We start from the raw sequence: 15,694 nt of genomic DNA, 5'->3' as shown, positions 1-15,694 counted from the left end.
TGTCTCCAAGGTAGAGCTTAAAGTTTTGCGGTGCGGACCACGGATTTCCACCTGCTGTGATCCTGACATATTACCTCTGTAAGTACAAAATTCGTGCGATACATCGTAAATAAAAGCCTGAGATTTACAAGAAAAAAAGTATAACGAGGACATACGAACCATGTCATAATACAAACTGGTAGGCGCGACTGCATGTTACTCGATCTCTGACACGGATCTACTCTTGCGCAACTCGGATGATACTGTGTCAAAAGATCGATGCAATTTGCAAAATTATGGTTTTTAAAGGAGTTTAATCACTGTTATTATGTTATATAACGTTTGGAATAAATAATAGAGTCGCTCAAGTGAAGAATGAAAATGATTTCGATTCAGACATCAAAGTATAAAATTGCATGCAGCTTTTGGTTGAACATTGTAGGTAAATAATCTAAGCGTGTATCTCATTGTATTTTTTTTGTTTTGTATGGCCAACCGGCCGGTGACCAGAGACAGATTTTGCTAACCCACCTTCGTGCATTAGTTCAATGGCGTTCACATTAATTTACAAATGCTTGGAGACTCCTAATAGTTGCACTCCTCATCTGAATTCCAACCCTACCTACAGTGAGTTCGATATATGAATAGGAGTTGTATGTCCATTAGTATTCTCATTTCCATTACCGAAGGCAACGGGCACGCAAAAGAACGTGATTGGGATACAGAGTATATCATGAGTATCATGACCCACATAGTAAATATTGGCTACGTTTGTAACTATGCTGCAAATCATATAGAGTCTGTGCGGAAAGAGAAGAGTCGTGGAATATACGAGGCCCAATACATTCCACGACTCTTCTCTTTCTGAACAGACTCTACCATCGTCAACACTATTAATTGGCCCGGTAGACAACATGCCAATCGCTAACGCTACGTAGCGAACGAAACGCAACTGTCACTGTCACACTAATATGAAAGAGTGATAGAGAGACACAGCGATTCGATGCGCAAGCGATTGTCACCTTGGGTAGACCGTCTGATTATTCGTAAATCTTATAGCAAAGATGTTAGGGTCCAGTGTTGGCCAGCCACTGATCATGTTGGTTTTTATTGCAGTACCTACTTTGCATCTATATAAATGTTTGTATGGGGCAAAGGTTAAGATTGCCTTAGGATGGCTGTTAACAATAATGACTTGATAGATGATGCCCAGGATCCGGTATAACAACATGATGGTGGCCTAAGAACAGCAGTGGAAGGATGCTGTCTGTTAATGTCTAGCGAGGGATGTGTTGGTTAAGAATCAATAGAATCACTTCCTTTACCTATCCTCGCTCAGCGCAGCACAATATTACTATTGGTTCTTAACAAACACATTCCTCGCTACGCGTGGAAACGCCGCCTAATAGTCATGATGTGAGAGGTAAAGACCCGGGAAACCAGTACCGTCTTTACCATAAGGGCACACGGGGCCCGTGCCCAGGGCCCCCATCCTCAGGGGGCCCCGAGATCAGGCAGTAACAGTATATTTGATTACCCAAAATAAATAGAAGGTCATAGTAGAAAAATGTTAGTTCAATTTTGCTTTCTTTACTTTCCAAAAGGGCCCCAAATTATTATGTGCCCAAGGGCCCCAACATAGTTTTAGATGGCCCTGCGAGAACCCAGGGAGAAGAAAAGGGAAGGGAAGTCAAGACTAGTAAAAAGTAAGTAGAAAACAAGACTGTTAAAAAGTAACCGGGAGGACATTTATGTTAATTAGGAAAATATACTAAGTAATTGGTCGTTCCATCAGACAATAATATCCATTAACCATGATTCACAAATAATGTATTTTTATGGACTATTGTAGTCAATGACATCTTTTGTTTCCTAAATTATCAAAGATTTTCTCCCATTTCATTCGTAACGTTGTCACATTACCTAACCCATTACCAAAATCGCGATACCATCGAATGGGAGAAACGTGACAATAACAAGAAGTGAATCTGTTCAAAATTGTCCCAAATCAGTCAGTCACGTTTACAATGTAACGTATCAAAGTTAGGTAAGACGGTGAGAGTAGTTTGTGGAATAAGGTCTTATGTTCATATGTTTGAAAAGTGTGCTCCGCCTTTCTCTTGCGCGCGCACACGCGGGATTACGCAATGAAATGTGGTCTGCGCTTGCGTTCGGAAGTAGCGCAGTGGAAGTGTTATGCGTAAGGAAGTTCTAGTCGGTTCTGTTTATATTTGTGAGGATAATGTTGACTTTTATTTTAGCATCATTTCGTTTTCAGATAAATGTAATAGACCCAGGTAGTTGGTTATTTTATTAAGGTTATGCTTTACCTTCGTATCTAATAACAATTTATAAATACTATAGGACAATTTTACACAGATCGACCTAGTCCCACAGTACCTGAGCTCAATAACGCTTGTGTTGTGGGTACTAGACGTCGATATATATAATATACACATACCTATATATAAATACTTACATACATAGAAAACATCCATAACTCACGAACAAATATTTATGATAAACACACAAATAAATGCCTTTACCAGGATTCGAACCCGGGACCTCCTGCTTCGTAGGTCACTACCGACTAGGCTAGGAGGCCGTTAACTACAGGTACAGAGTCCATCTAAGCTAACTTTACACACACCGACAAAGTGAGTAAGTGTCATTATAAACGTCATGTTTTCATTGAAATTTGACATTAAATATAACATTGCCACAATTTGTTATTGCTTTTTCCATGCAGAGTTACCTTGGTCGGACTGTAATTATTACTTGCGTGCATGGGATTGGATAATCACTGGTTGGTTAGGTTAAAAGTGGCTATGAACTTTGAGGATAACATAACGACTTGGTACGTAAATGAGTAAAACAAAGTTAAAAGCAAATCCTAAGTCCATTAAATACCTACCTAATAAACACTGTTTCTGAGTTAAGTATCTGTTAAAGTCTTAAGAACGAAAGATTTTATAATGTAATTAAGTACCTTAATTATTATTAAAATACACTTCTGCTTTAAATTTTGCTCGTCACGTCCCTTGGCTACATCACTAGATTTTATACCAATCTTCAACTGCTTTGGTATGCATGCACATGGTACAATTGAAATTAAATAAAAACTAGCCATGTTTTCGCGTTATTCTTTTATTAAGCTGACTTTGAAGCGGTTTTGGGTTGGAGCCCTTACAAATACAATCTAGTTTTCATGGCATGCCTTTAAAAAAACGTGTAACAATTGAATATACAAACTACAACTTTGCGTTAAATAGACCCTTTTTACGCTGCTTTTCCATCAGAGATATGCGAGGATGGGTAGCGAGCGAGGGATATGTTTGTTAAGAACTAATAGAATTACCTTCTTCAATTAGGTACCTGCTGCCGTCGCCCAGCGCAGCTCTAGAGGACCATATTCTATTGCATCTTAACAAAGACGCTCCTCTCTATACGCACCCTCGCACATCTCTGCAGCAGCCTTAACGAGAAAGGTGAAAATGAATAAATGACAAAAAGCCTATAACATTACGCCACAGATAGAATATAATACAATACAATACATTGTCATGTAAATACTTACAAATATGTATTTTAGCCACATTGTGTTAACGTGGCGTGTCACGTAGGTCAGGTCTGTGTTCTGCCTGTCTATCTATTTACAAATCACTCTCGGCGCGATTCGGGAAATGAATTAGAGATTCACTAGATATGAAATAGTAAAGATATGGACGTTCCACGGCAAAAGGTACCATTGCCCCGGCTGAATATTGGAGCGGCGTTAATAATAGCGTAAGCGCCAGTCGCCATAAGTATATTTTACCGTGGAACGTCACATATCTTGACTATTTCATATCTAGTGAATCTCTAAATCATTTTCCGAATCGCGCCGTCTGTCTCGACTGTGAGCCAGTCTCCAGTATTACTTGATCTCCAGGTGAGACTTTAGGCTCTGCTTTAGATAACTAAAAATCGTTTAATTTTTTTCATCCAAATAAACCATTATTTAGTACTTCGTTTTCAGTAAGATATTAGTACAATTTAAATGTGTATACATGCGTATAAGGTCAAGGGTTAATCCCCTTCGTGCACTCCTCCTTAATGCCCGGAAGACCATTGTTCCATGCACGAGAAAGATAGAGGTAATAAATACATACAAGATTAAGAAGATAGTGAACTAATAATTAAAAAAAAGGTATATGGTATACAAAATATCTCTATGTTTGTTCGTAAATAATTGTTCGTAGAGCATAAAAGAACAATTGCCGCTGATGTTATAAACACATTATTTCACTAAGTTTAATCAACCTACAGACAATATACCTAATTAATATTGTTTTTCCAAATGCACTAGGCTTGTTGCATTTTCTGTCAGGACTGCACGCAAACTGAATTCTCTTCGACTCTGTTTTTGCGGCAGTTTCCGACACGCACGATATGATATTCGTTAACTTACGTAGCTGTCGAAGTGTGAGATGATAATTAAATTGCATTTAAATAATTTTGTCTATACATTTTTCCGACTTTAATTCCATTAGTCCTTTTCGATTGCTTGCTTGTAAAATCCTGTTTTTTTATTAGCTCGTAGCCCAGCTTGGCGACGTCCAGGGGGCCGATTTTTGAATTTCGACCGCTCGGTTTCGTGTATTTCGTTCATTAATATCTCCACTACTAGGCATTTAATTTCTACTAATAGAATTGAAATCGAGCGGTCAATACCACTAGATTCCAAATTTCGATCGCTCGTATTTAAAAAAATTGCATTTCGCCGTTTTCCACCGATTTTCGAGTGACGAAATCGAGCGATCGAAATTCAAAAATCGGCCCCCAGCCATTGTCACGTCTTTAATCTACCGCAAGGATGCGTCTCAATTTAAGTGCTGCTTATTAAGTCGCAGTGGTTTAATAACTTGAACTCTATATGGTTATTCCGGCTTTTAATTTTCGATTGCTAGCTTGCTGCCCTTTACTTTGCATAATCCTGGGAATATTTTTCACTAGCTCGTACCCTAGCATTGGCTTGACGAGGTCTAGCCATTGCTTCTTTAACCTACCTCAATCGCAATTTAGGACGGATATATAACGACGGACGTCCGGACGGACGGATTTAGGAGTTGATAATTCTACTGCATTGGTAAATTTACTGAAAACACCCTGTACCTGAAGAAGGATAAGTAAGCAAATGCAGAACAAATTAATGAAATAAAAAGTATTGTAGGTACTAAAATTCCTTTTTTGTGAATAGATAACGTCTTAATTGTCGTTAACGTGCAATTATTACAAACTGCAAAAATGCTGCAAAACTGATTATTATCACTAAACGCCGTTTACTTACCAGGAAATTGCAAAAGGACTACTCCGACAACCAGCAACCACTTCGTATCAACCATTTTCCCAATAAATATTTTAACTAAGCATCACAATTTCACACGGAACATAACTAATTAATATTTGTTATCACAGACCATAACTAATATGATTGTTTACCGCGTGATCATGTCGCACGGGTGCGTGTGTGCCGGTCGTGTGCCGCGCGGGTACTGGCCAGCGAAAGTGGAGACGTTGGGACAGTGTGACCCTCGAGCGGCTTCCTCTTGCGCTGCACCATGGATATGATAACCACATGTTAGGCGTGTTATCCTACCTTGAGAAAGGAGTGGGCGTGCGTCACTGGCGGAAGGCTGTCATAATTGTTGAGTTAAAGTTAAATAAACAAAAACATTTTTTTTTAATATAATTATAGTGTGTGCCGAAGGAGAAAACTCATAGAATATATTGGTTTCCATACATTCCACGACTCTTCTCTTTCCGCACAGATTCTATTATGTATTTAATAACCATCAGTCATCGTCAAGTATACAAAATATATACTTATGTGTGTAGTTCCATTCATTCATCATAAAATTTATGTACACTTCTGGGTCGATAAAGTAAGAATAGTATGTAGTGTCAATACACATTTACTTGTTATGCCAGCAATACACCTACGGCGAATTATCACAGTGACAATGGTGAAACAGGGACCTGTACAATAGTGCACAAATGTACAATATTACAATGTATGCACGTAGATTTTTTTTGTACGCGTTATTGAGCGTGATTCTCTAGCGATACACCTTACGCAAAATGATGCATTGTCTATCGCTTACACAATGACTATAAATGCCAATCGCTAATTTATATTTGGATACTTTTGACAGGTATTCATTAGGCAATAAGATACGTGTTAATAAAATTATACATCTTGTGAAATGTTTTTAACACTCATCTCTAACGTACGGCGCGATTCGGGAAATGATTTAGAGATTCACTAGATATCAAATAGTAAAGATATGTGACGTTCCACGGCAAAAGGTAGCTTATGGCGGCTGGCGCTTACGCTATTATTAACGCCGCTCCAATATTTTGCCGGGGCAATGGTACCTTTTGCCGTGGAACGTCAGATATCTTTACTATTTCATATCTAGTGAATCTCTAATTCATTTCCCGAATCGCGCCGTAAGCATCTAGCAACACACAGTCATATCAGACTGAGAGCTATTTTCTGTCCCTCTAGCGCGGTTCTATTATATTAATTTGTGTCGCCTGAGACAAAAATGCCAGGGTGCGTATACAAGATCGTTAACCACAGAACATATTAAAGAGGTTATTCTTATTTCTGTGTCGTTAACGCTCCGTTAGCGAACGAAACGCAACTGTCTCCGTCGCACTAATATGGAAGAGTGATAGAGAGAGATAACTACGCTACGCTACTGAGCGTGAACGATTGGCATCTTGTCCACGCACCCAGGTCACTTAACAGATAACAGGAGCACAACAATACGTACAGTCGAATAAGGTTTCTAAAGTCGGATCAAGCTAATCGTACATTCTTTGCAAAAACAAAGTGTGGAAGTGCTTCCATAAACATCAAAAGACTAGGACAAGTATCGTGCCTCTTTCACACTAACTATGTCACTTAAAAACTACACTACTACTACTACTGTGTTATTATCTACCTAGGTACTGATAATGTATAAAGTACGATAAACGATAATAATAATAATAGATAACCGCCATGTGGGATGTTGATTCGACGATCGTTGTCCCGATAGTCGTTTCAGTGAACGGTTTAATAGCGAAGAGTCTCGACCAACATCTCGAGAGACTCTCGCTAGGTGGTTGGATCAAGGGACAGATGCAGAAGGCGGTGGTCTTGGACACGGTGCGGATAGTACGTCGGTTCCTCTCTCTGCAGCCCTGACCACCGGTAGCTTGGGCCTTGCCCCGCTGCTGGCGGCACCCTATGTTAGGTTTTTTATAATGTGTTTATATGTATTTTTTATTGTTTTGTAAGTGTTTTTATATTTTACTTTTATATTCATAATATTATAAAAACCCTAGCCTAAGAAAAATGACGAATAAAGAGAAATAACAATAACGTAGTAATGTCAGTTAGCATTAGTAAAATCTAGAGCTCATTATTAATTTCTCTCCTTTAGGAAGCAATCGGTAATGCCTTAATAAATATCTTTTCACCACACCAGGTCGGAAAGGCTTACTTTGCACTTCAAAAACGGATAGCAAAGTTGCACTTTGCTACCAGTAATTCACATGTGAGGCAAAGTAATCAAATGCAAATTTTGAGTGGTTTTCTTATGTTTGCTGGTAGAATTGACTTTTAAATGATAATTTTGGATGATAAATATTTAATGACATTCATTTGAATATGATTTGGTTTGATTTTGTTTGATATTTTACATTTTATATTTGCTTCGGGTTGGTGTGGTGAAAAATTTTGTGTTTCACTCGGGGGCAAATTTTGTTTAACCCTCGTGCTTTGAAACCCTCGCAACGCTCAAGATTCCATTTTTCGAACAATTTTGGAATCTTTCGCTTGCTCGGGTATCAATATTAGCACAAGCGGTTAAACAACAACTTTGCCCCCTTGTAAAACAAATAACTATAAACATTTATTGATTCGCGGTTGCAGTCCTCTTTTTTGTATGCCGGTTAAACAGTTTGGCAACCTCGCTCGTATTAATTAAGATTCCAAGTATGTTTAAACCTCCCGGAGTGCTATTCGAACTTCAATAACCTGTTATTGATGTGTTACCGATTACATACAGTGCAATTTGCTTGCACCCATAGAGGTTACACGAGCATAATTATATTGCTATCTAGGGGCCCGTTACTCAAAAGCTTGTAACTTGTAATGCAAGTGGAAGTCCCTTTCTAACAAAAGCTGTCAAAAAGTAACATTCGGTTGTATTGCAAGTTACAAGCTTTTGAGAAACGGGCCCCTGCCCATGACGCCGGCGGTTAATGGGAACGAGACAGGAACAGGTAGGTCAATGTACGAATTTCTTCGTGCTTAGCGTCCTTACTTTACCTATATGTTTACCGCGGAGATCTATCCGCAGACATTGACTGATTTGTTGGCCATACCGTAAAGTCGGGTTACTTTAGCCCTAGAGGGTAACTTTGGAGTGGCAAATAAGATACGTTCATCTCAATAGATTTACTTGGTCCAGGTTATATTATCGCACTGTAATTATGGAAATATGACATGAGGTTGGTTTTAGCTAACCCAATGACGTTTATATGTTTTTTATTGGACCCTTTTAAATGAGGTTTTCATGTGGGTCAAAGTTACCCGCCATTGGGTCAAAGTAACCCGAGTTTACGGTACACATATCCCAGATAGATCTCACGTAGCTATAGTTAGACCAAGAAGAGTCTGTTGCGATTGACAGCCCACGCAGTGCAAGTGTTATTTAAGTTCGCCGTTTTAAATAACACTTGCTCTGCGTGGGCTATCAAAATCTCTGCAGAATTTTCTTGGTTTAACTCTAGTACGTATCTGTACTTATACCCCTAGCTATTAAATAAGCACAAGCGAGATACCCGGGCGCGGGATGTCAAAATGATATCAAATTGACATCAATCTGTAAGTTCGAATGGGCGTCCCGGCGTCGCCCGTCGTTCGACAACCGGTTCCGTTTCCAAAACTCCCTTGAACGCACGAAAGTTGCTCTTTTATGCACCCGGTGTTTTTCCTACATTATTTTAAAAATAATTCATAGTGGTATTACCTATGCTATGCCCACATATTTTAAAGATTTTTTTTAACTGAAACAACAAACTAGAACAATGGTGGGCAAACTTTCTTCATGAGGGGTCAAAACTTGAAGGAATTTCAGAGGAGGGCCAGATTTACAACAAGATGCATTTTTATTATATCGCTGGCCATACATACATATACACACTGCCCACCACTAAACTAGAATAACCACGTAGATATACCTACCTATAAAAGCCTGACTAGAGCTCAAAACTTACCCCATACAAATGTAGCTATCTGGACAACATAATACACAGCTTAAATTTATAATTTTTTTCATGCTTTGATATTGGTCTTGTAGGTGGCAGGCTCCGAAAACGATACTTATCTTGTTAAATAAAATGAATGAAAATGAACGGAATCTTTAGGTTTTTTACACATAGATACACTGCAGTAATATTTAATTCTCGTACTTCTGTGTCGCACAACCGCAAAATTATACTTAATAGCAGTTCTAAGCATTTTCTGTTGACTGGGAAGTGTCGTAACTTCACTTAATCTTTTCCGGCCTTAGAAGGTCATTGGTCGTCAAGTAGGTAACAATTTTGCGGGCATTTTTTTTTGTTATATCCAAAAATGTCACACACACGCATAAGGAACAAGCAAACAACCAAGGTACAGGTGGCCAATGGGAACGTACATTTTCTTCTGTTATTATGTTACGCGTGCGTTTTGCTCGTACTTGTTCGTACATTGTATTGAAAGGACATGATTTAGATACGAATATCAAAATGTACTTTTGAATTGGCCTCTAGGGTTGCGAACCTTACCAGACGCACGCGCACACGCACGGATCGCAGGGATGTTACTTTGACAGGCTTTAAGGGTCTTTTGGGTTAATGGTAGTAACCTACATACCTACTTGCAAATGTTAAACTTGAGATTGTTTTAGAAATATCATTATTGTTATATTCTATTCTGTACATTGTTAGAGTTTCCGACGTTATTTTGGTCTGTTTTAAGATTTTTCTGTCAAGTACTTACTAGTCTACATCGTAAATCTCTAAACAGGAAAGTCTCGCAATCGGTTCAAAAGCGTTCGGGAAAACGAGCGTCTTTACGATGGACATTGTGAAACATAACGGTTTACGTAAATTTTACTAAGGCTTTCATCGTATAGTTTTTAAGTGCCCAATAAAAGGTTTTGACATTCATTTAAGGGTCCAGTAAGAAAATTTGGCTTTAAACTTAATTTTTTTAATGATGTCCACAGGAAAATCACATAACCTTAACTCATAACTTAACTACTAAGCGGTTTTTGACCCAATCGGCGACGGCCATAACGTATTTAATTCTGAGATCTCGAATGCAATATATTGATTTCGCTGACTGACGCACAGGATCCGCAGAATGCATCCGTGTCAGCGGCTCATATATTTTATGTAACAGCTTAAATCGTAACAGTGCACTCGCATTTGCGTAAACCTCCCTGTCCGGTTTGAGATTCGCTAGACAAGTACTATTTTAGTTAAGTAACTAATAGACTAAATACAGTTACGGCTTAGTTACATAAATAAGTTATATAAATAAGTATTTATGTACCTAAGCCGTAACTGTATTTAGTCTATTCTTCTTTAATAAACTGTCTGGCAAAAGACCGAGTACTTAGATATTATCTAAGATAGGTACAAATAGTTAAACCTGATATTATCTTAATAGACTCTGACCACGCTAATTTTGCACAAACTTGGCAGCAAGAATGCAGGACTTTTTAAAATCACAAGAAATTTTAATCTGGTCTCTAATTTATACTGGCTTTTTTTTTCCTTTTTGGGCGGTCAAGTCTATTTTATTTTTTATTTTATTTTATTTTGTTGATTTACCAGTAACTGTTATACTGACGCATATATCACTAACCTCTTACAATAAAATTGAGGTAAACACTGCATGCAAATTAAAATGTATTACTATTTATGTCAGAGGACAACGGAGGATGTTTAGGGTCACCCCATTGCCATTAATAACAATACAGAATACCTAACATCTTTTAAGTTGTTTCCTCAGATCACAACTCATTTATTAATCGATTCCATATTTTTTACATACATGAATGAATTTTTATATTAAACCATGAAACCGTCTTAAAATATTAGTACCTATACCTATACCCACTTTGAAAATTTCGAAGAAGGAGTTTCTAAATTCTTCGGGATATTTTTAATGTTTCCTGATTTCTCGAAGTTAGATCGAATCTTCTTTAGATTGATTGATTGCAAAGGTTGTCCATCGCGGTGCAACGTGGCAACGCAGCGAGCGTGATGGGCTCCTTTGCATCTGGAGAGACTCGGAACGAATTTTGTGAATAGTTTTAGTTTTGTTAGTTGTTAGTTTAGGTTAAGACATTAGTAATTTTTGGATTTGTATTGTATTGTATTATATATATTGTAGATTGTAAGATTTGTATTGTATTGTGAAATTTTACATTATAATAAATCAAAATAGCTTCACTTAAATAGGCATAAGCCACTCTTTAGATTGAAAGGGATAACACTGTTAGTCCCAATGTCAAGATAGGATCATGGTATAATAATATACTCCGCCTGGTACTCTATTCCGAGATTCGCGTATGACCTAACTGACACGGGCCTACGTCATCATGCTGTTTACAGGTTCTCAAACTTTAAAATGTGGGAGAATTTTAACCAACGGTGAAAATTATTTTAACGGCATTAATTTTAAGTTATTCATGTAGAAACATAGTAAAATAAAACAAATCTAATGTATTAAATTAAACTTTATTTATCTATACAAGACAAACGTTTGAAAAACTAATTCACAGTTACACATTAATTACCAAGCTTACGACGTGAAAAGTTTGGAAAACACTGCGACTGCTGACACTGAGCGAGAAGGAAATAACAATTAACACGCGTTCGACAAGGATGACGGTCAGGGCATGAAGTTATCTAGATCCGAATTGTCAAATGTGACAGCGCTATCCTGTGTTGCCAGTAATGTAAACAGAATTACCCGAACGTCTGAAATTTCATTCGTGAATCGGAAGATATTGCTAACGAATAATTAAAAATGACGTGTTATTGTAAAATTTAAGATAAAATACATATAAATGAAAATTATAATATTATAAAGAAATATTTTAACTTATTAACCATAGGTATAATGTACCCATGTAACATGTTATGTTGAAATAAAGTGGCAATGTTATTGTGACGTAGGCCCGTGTCACTCTGGGAATAGAAGACCATGTTTTATTAGACCATGGATAGGATCTGGTCTTAGACAAATCGAGGGAGCTCTTAAAATATTTTTTTGTGATGTCGGTATTTTTACAGTAACTCGTTTGCTTTCGGAAAACATCATTTAGTATAGTGGAACTGATGAAGATCATCATCATCATCATCATTTTAGCCTCCTGTCGCCCACTGCTAAGCATAGGCCTTTCTTCGTGTACGCCACTTATCCCGATCCTGGGCTAGTCTCACCCAGAAGTGTCCCGCGATTTTTCAAATGTGGATGACATTTGAAAAATCGCGGGCCCAAAGAGCCAACAGTTTTGTGAAGTCAGCCCTTTTTTTATTGCTAAAAGTTATTTAGTGCCTACACGTTATTTCTTTTTTGTATGATTGTAAGCATTATAAGTTGCACACCGTTACAATATGATCGCGATTACCGATCACAGATAAAGACACACCATTTAAAAATGTTAAAAATGAAAGGTTGTGCGGTGACTGCTCATAAAGGTTTAACGAATTACCTCATCAAGTAAGTACTTGAACTATCTCGTTAAATAAAGCATGCAATTTTGACTCGTACTCCATCGGTATAAGTTTTGAAATTGGATAGATGGCAAATGTGTATTTACAAATATGTATTTTAAGACCTTAATGATTTGACGTTTATTATATAACTGGTATTTATTCATCATTCCCTGTTTAACTTTACTAAGAACTATAGGACTGGTGTAACTGATGGTGTTGCAATAAATGAATGAAAAATGTTCTTTACAGCTTGCTATGTAATATGAGCGGTTAAAAATTTACATGCGATGCATGTACATTTTCTCGTCTGTTTCCTTACTGGTTGGACTCTAAGGCCCCTTTTTAGGGTTCCGTACCCAAAGGGTAAAACGGGACCCTATTAGGGTTCCGTACCCAAAGGGTAAAACGGGACCCTATTACTAAGACTTCGCTGTCCGTCCGTCCGTCCGTCCGTCCGTCCGTCCGTCCGTCCGTCCGTCCGTCTGTCACCAGGCTGTATCTCACGAACCGTGATAGCTAGACAGTTGAAATTTTCACAAATGATGTATTTCTGTTGCCGCTATAACAACAAATACTAAAAACAGAATAAAATAAAGATTTAAATGGGGCTCCCATACAACAAACGTGAGTTTTGACCAAAGTTAAGCAACGTCGGGAGTGGTCAGTACTTGGATGGGTGACCGTTTTTTTTTTTGCTTTTTTTTTTTTTTTTTTTATATATGGTACGGAACCCTTCGTGCGCGAGTCCGACTCGCACTTGCCCGATTTTTTCAAATATGGTCAAAATCATCAAAATATGTTTACTTACATATCTATTCTCGAGACGCTCTCTCTTTTTTAGGGTTCCGTACCCAAAGGGTAAAACGGGACCCTATTACTAAGACTTCGCTGTCCGTCCGTCCGTCCGTCCGTCTGTCACCAGGCTGTATCTCACGAACCGTGATAGCTAGACAGTTGAAATCTTCACAGATGATGTATTTCTGTTGCCGCTATAACAACAAATACTAAAAACAGAATAAAATAAAGATTTAAATGGGGCTCCCATACAACAAACGTGATTTTTGACCAAAGTTAAGCAACGTCGGGAGTGGTCAGTACTTGGATGGGTGACCGTTTTTTTTTTTTGCTTTTTTTTTTGTTTTTTTTTTTAAATGGTACAGAACCCTTCGTGCGCGAGTCCGACTCGCACTTGCCCGATTTTTTCTCTTGCTCATCGCTTCACTATTTTACTCTCCCAACAACATCAGCTGCTGAGGCTATTTACAAGCTTAGGTATGTGACCTAAATCATAAATTTTAACTTATCATTGACATTTAACTCTAGTAAGAAGCATCTGTCTTCTACGGAAACATTTGACATTTACACATCGCTTTAATAGACAGGGACCTACAGTTCTGACCTTACAGTTCCTACATGAACGCTCCCTTCAGTAGAGGGTACGTGCGCTCGCTAAGCCGCCCACAGCTGTGCTATCCACCAGACCTCACCCTGAAAATGCCTTCTAACGACACTTCTCAATAGGTACATTTGCCTGTCGCTGAATAGTTAGCAGGCACGTATGTCATAATAGCTTCGGATGCTAAAAGTGCTGCAACACCGGAGTTGCAAAACCAATGGGATGGTCTCTCGAGGATGTTTGATGCAAATGTCCTATCCAAAATTGTGGTTGTACGTTATTATAGACCGGGTTTTTTATAAATTGACCATAATTTGACTTGGCTGTATTTTTTTTCGCGTCCTACAACTGAAATGACTTAAAGGAGTAGGCAGATGTTCAAGTTTTTGTAGATGTACCTACAAAATTGTAGGTCGATTTGTAACAATTGTAACTATAAAAGTCACTGATAAGTACAATCCTCATGCGAGTATGTTTCTTTTTGAAGCATTTCAATGTGATACCTATGTTTCAGTACGCCTACCATGAGTTGAAACTTGACGTTTACGCTAGCGACTTCGTAAACTCGATCGCAGTTCATCTCGCTCGCACTGATGTATTGCTGCTGTCAGTTCTGTTGTTCAAGGCCCTGAATCCCTTATTAAAATGTTGCAATTAAAAGTACCTAAATCTAATTCCGATGAACCAGTGAAAACATATTATTTTGAGGACAGTTGGACCAAGTGCGGCATGTTGGAGGTCCATTTATTTACTGAGAACATTAGCTACTTTGCTTTACATTGTTCAAGAGTGTCGCTGTCAAGTGTTACATTGCAACTCGAGCTCAAGGAAGCGTCTCAAATTAAAAGGGAAATGTCAAGTGAAAGTACAGCACGCTCTTGAATGGAATAATGTACTGCCTATATACGCTTATAAGTGGTTTGGACGATTTTTTCCTTATATTTGCAGCACTGGGCAGCAACAGTCTATCTATTCATTCACATGGAAATATTTTTTTCTGGTAGGTACAAACAATACGAACATTAACCTCGTATTTTGCTTATTATTAGAAAATTTAAGGTCCTATTTATTACGAGTCTATGGTACTCGCTTAAGGGGCACAGGGACACCTGTGTCATAATCATGGAGAATCCAATCCAATTTGGTATTTTTGTAAGTACTTATCTAAAAGTTGAGGAAATTGGCGAAATAGATGCTTAGAGTACATTGCCTTTGACTACGACAGAGGACAAAATTTTCTCCTCTATCGTAGTCAAAGGTTTTAGGTGATACCTATAGTTATTTCACAATACGATCAAGTGTTAATATCCTTAATCTTCGAAACCATAAGCAATTTTTTTTTCTTGTGTGCTATTACAACTCTTCTGTTGCATAATAGTTATTTACGATACAATTGTGATTTTTTATATTTGTATCGTGGATCGTGGTCTTACCGTTCGCTCGCATGCCAAACCATCTTTAACAAAGTGGGATACCCACAGAAAATACACACTAAAATATAAT

At 37.9% G+C, this 15,694-nt stretch overlaps 2 protein-coding genes across 2 annotated transcripts in view; both read right to left on the bottom strand.

Moving 5' to 3' along the window:
- LOC134793330 (inactive pancreatic lipase-related protein 1-like) overlaps positions 1 to 5,508 on the bottom strand; it is a 34,072-nt gene extending 28,564 nt beyond the window's left edge. Inside the window, exon 1 of the mRNA XM_063764873.1 lies at positions 5,309 to 5,508. Coding sequence (XP_063620943.1) covers positions 5,309 to 5,363 — 55 coding nt within the window. The 5' untranslated portion in view covers positions 5,364 to 5,508. The remainder of the gene's footprint in view (positions 1 to 5,308) is intronic.
- Positions 1 to 15,694, bottom strand: part of LOC134793230 (lysine-specific demethylase 5-like) — a 317,932-nt gene that overhangs the window by 53,772 nt on the left and 248,466 nt on the right. The gene's annotated exons all lie outside the window — the stretch shown is intronic.

Source organism: Cydia splendana, chromosome 1 (assembly GCF_910591565.1).
Source record: "Cydia splendana chromosome 1, ilCydSple1.2, whole genome shotgun sequence".
NCBI lineage: Eukaryota > Metazoa > Arthropoda > Insecta > Lepidoptera > Tortricidae > Cydia > Cydia splendana.
The sequence above is the reverse complement of the archived record's forward strand: the minus strand, read 5'-3'. Positions and strand labels throughout refer to the sequence as shown.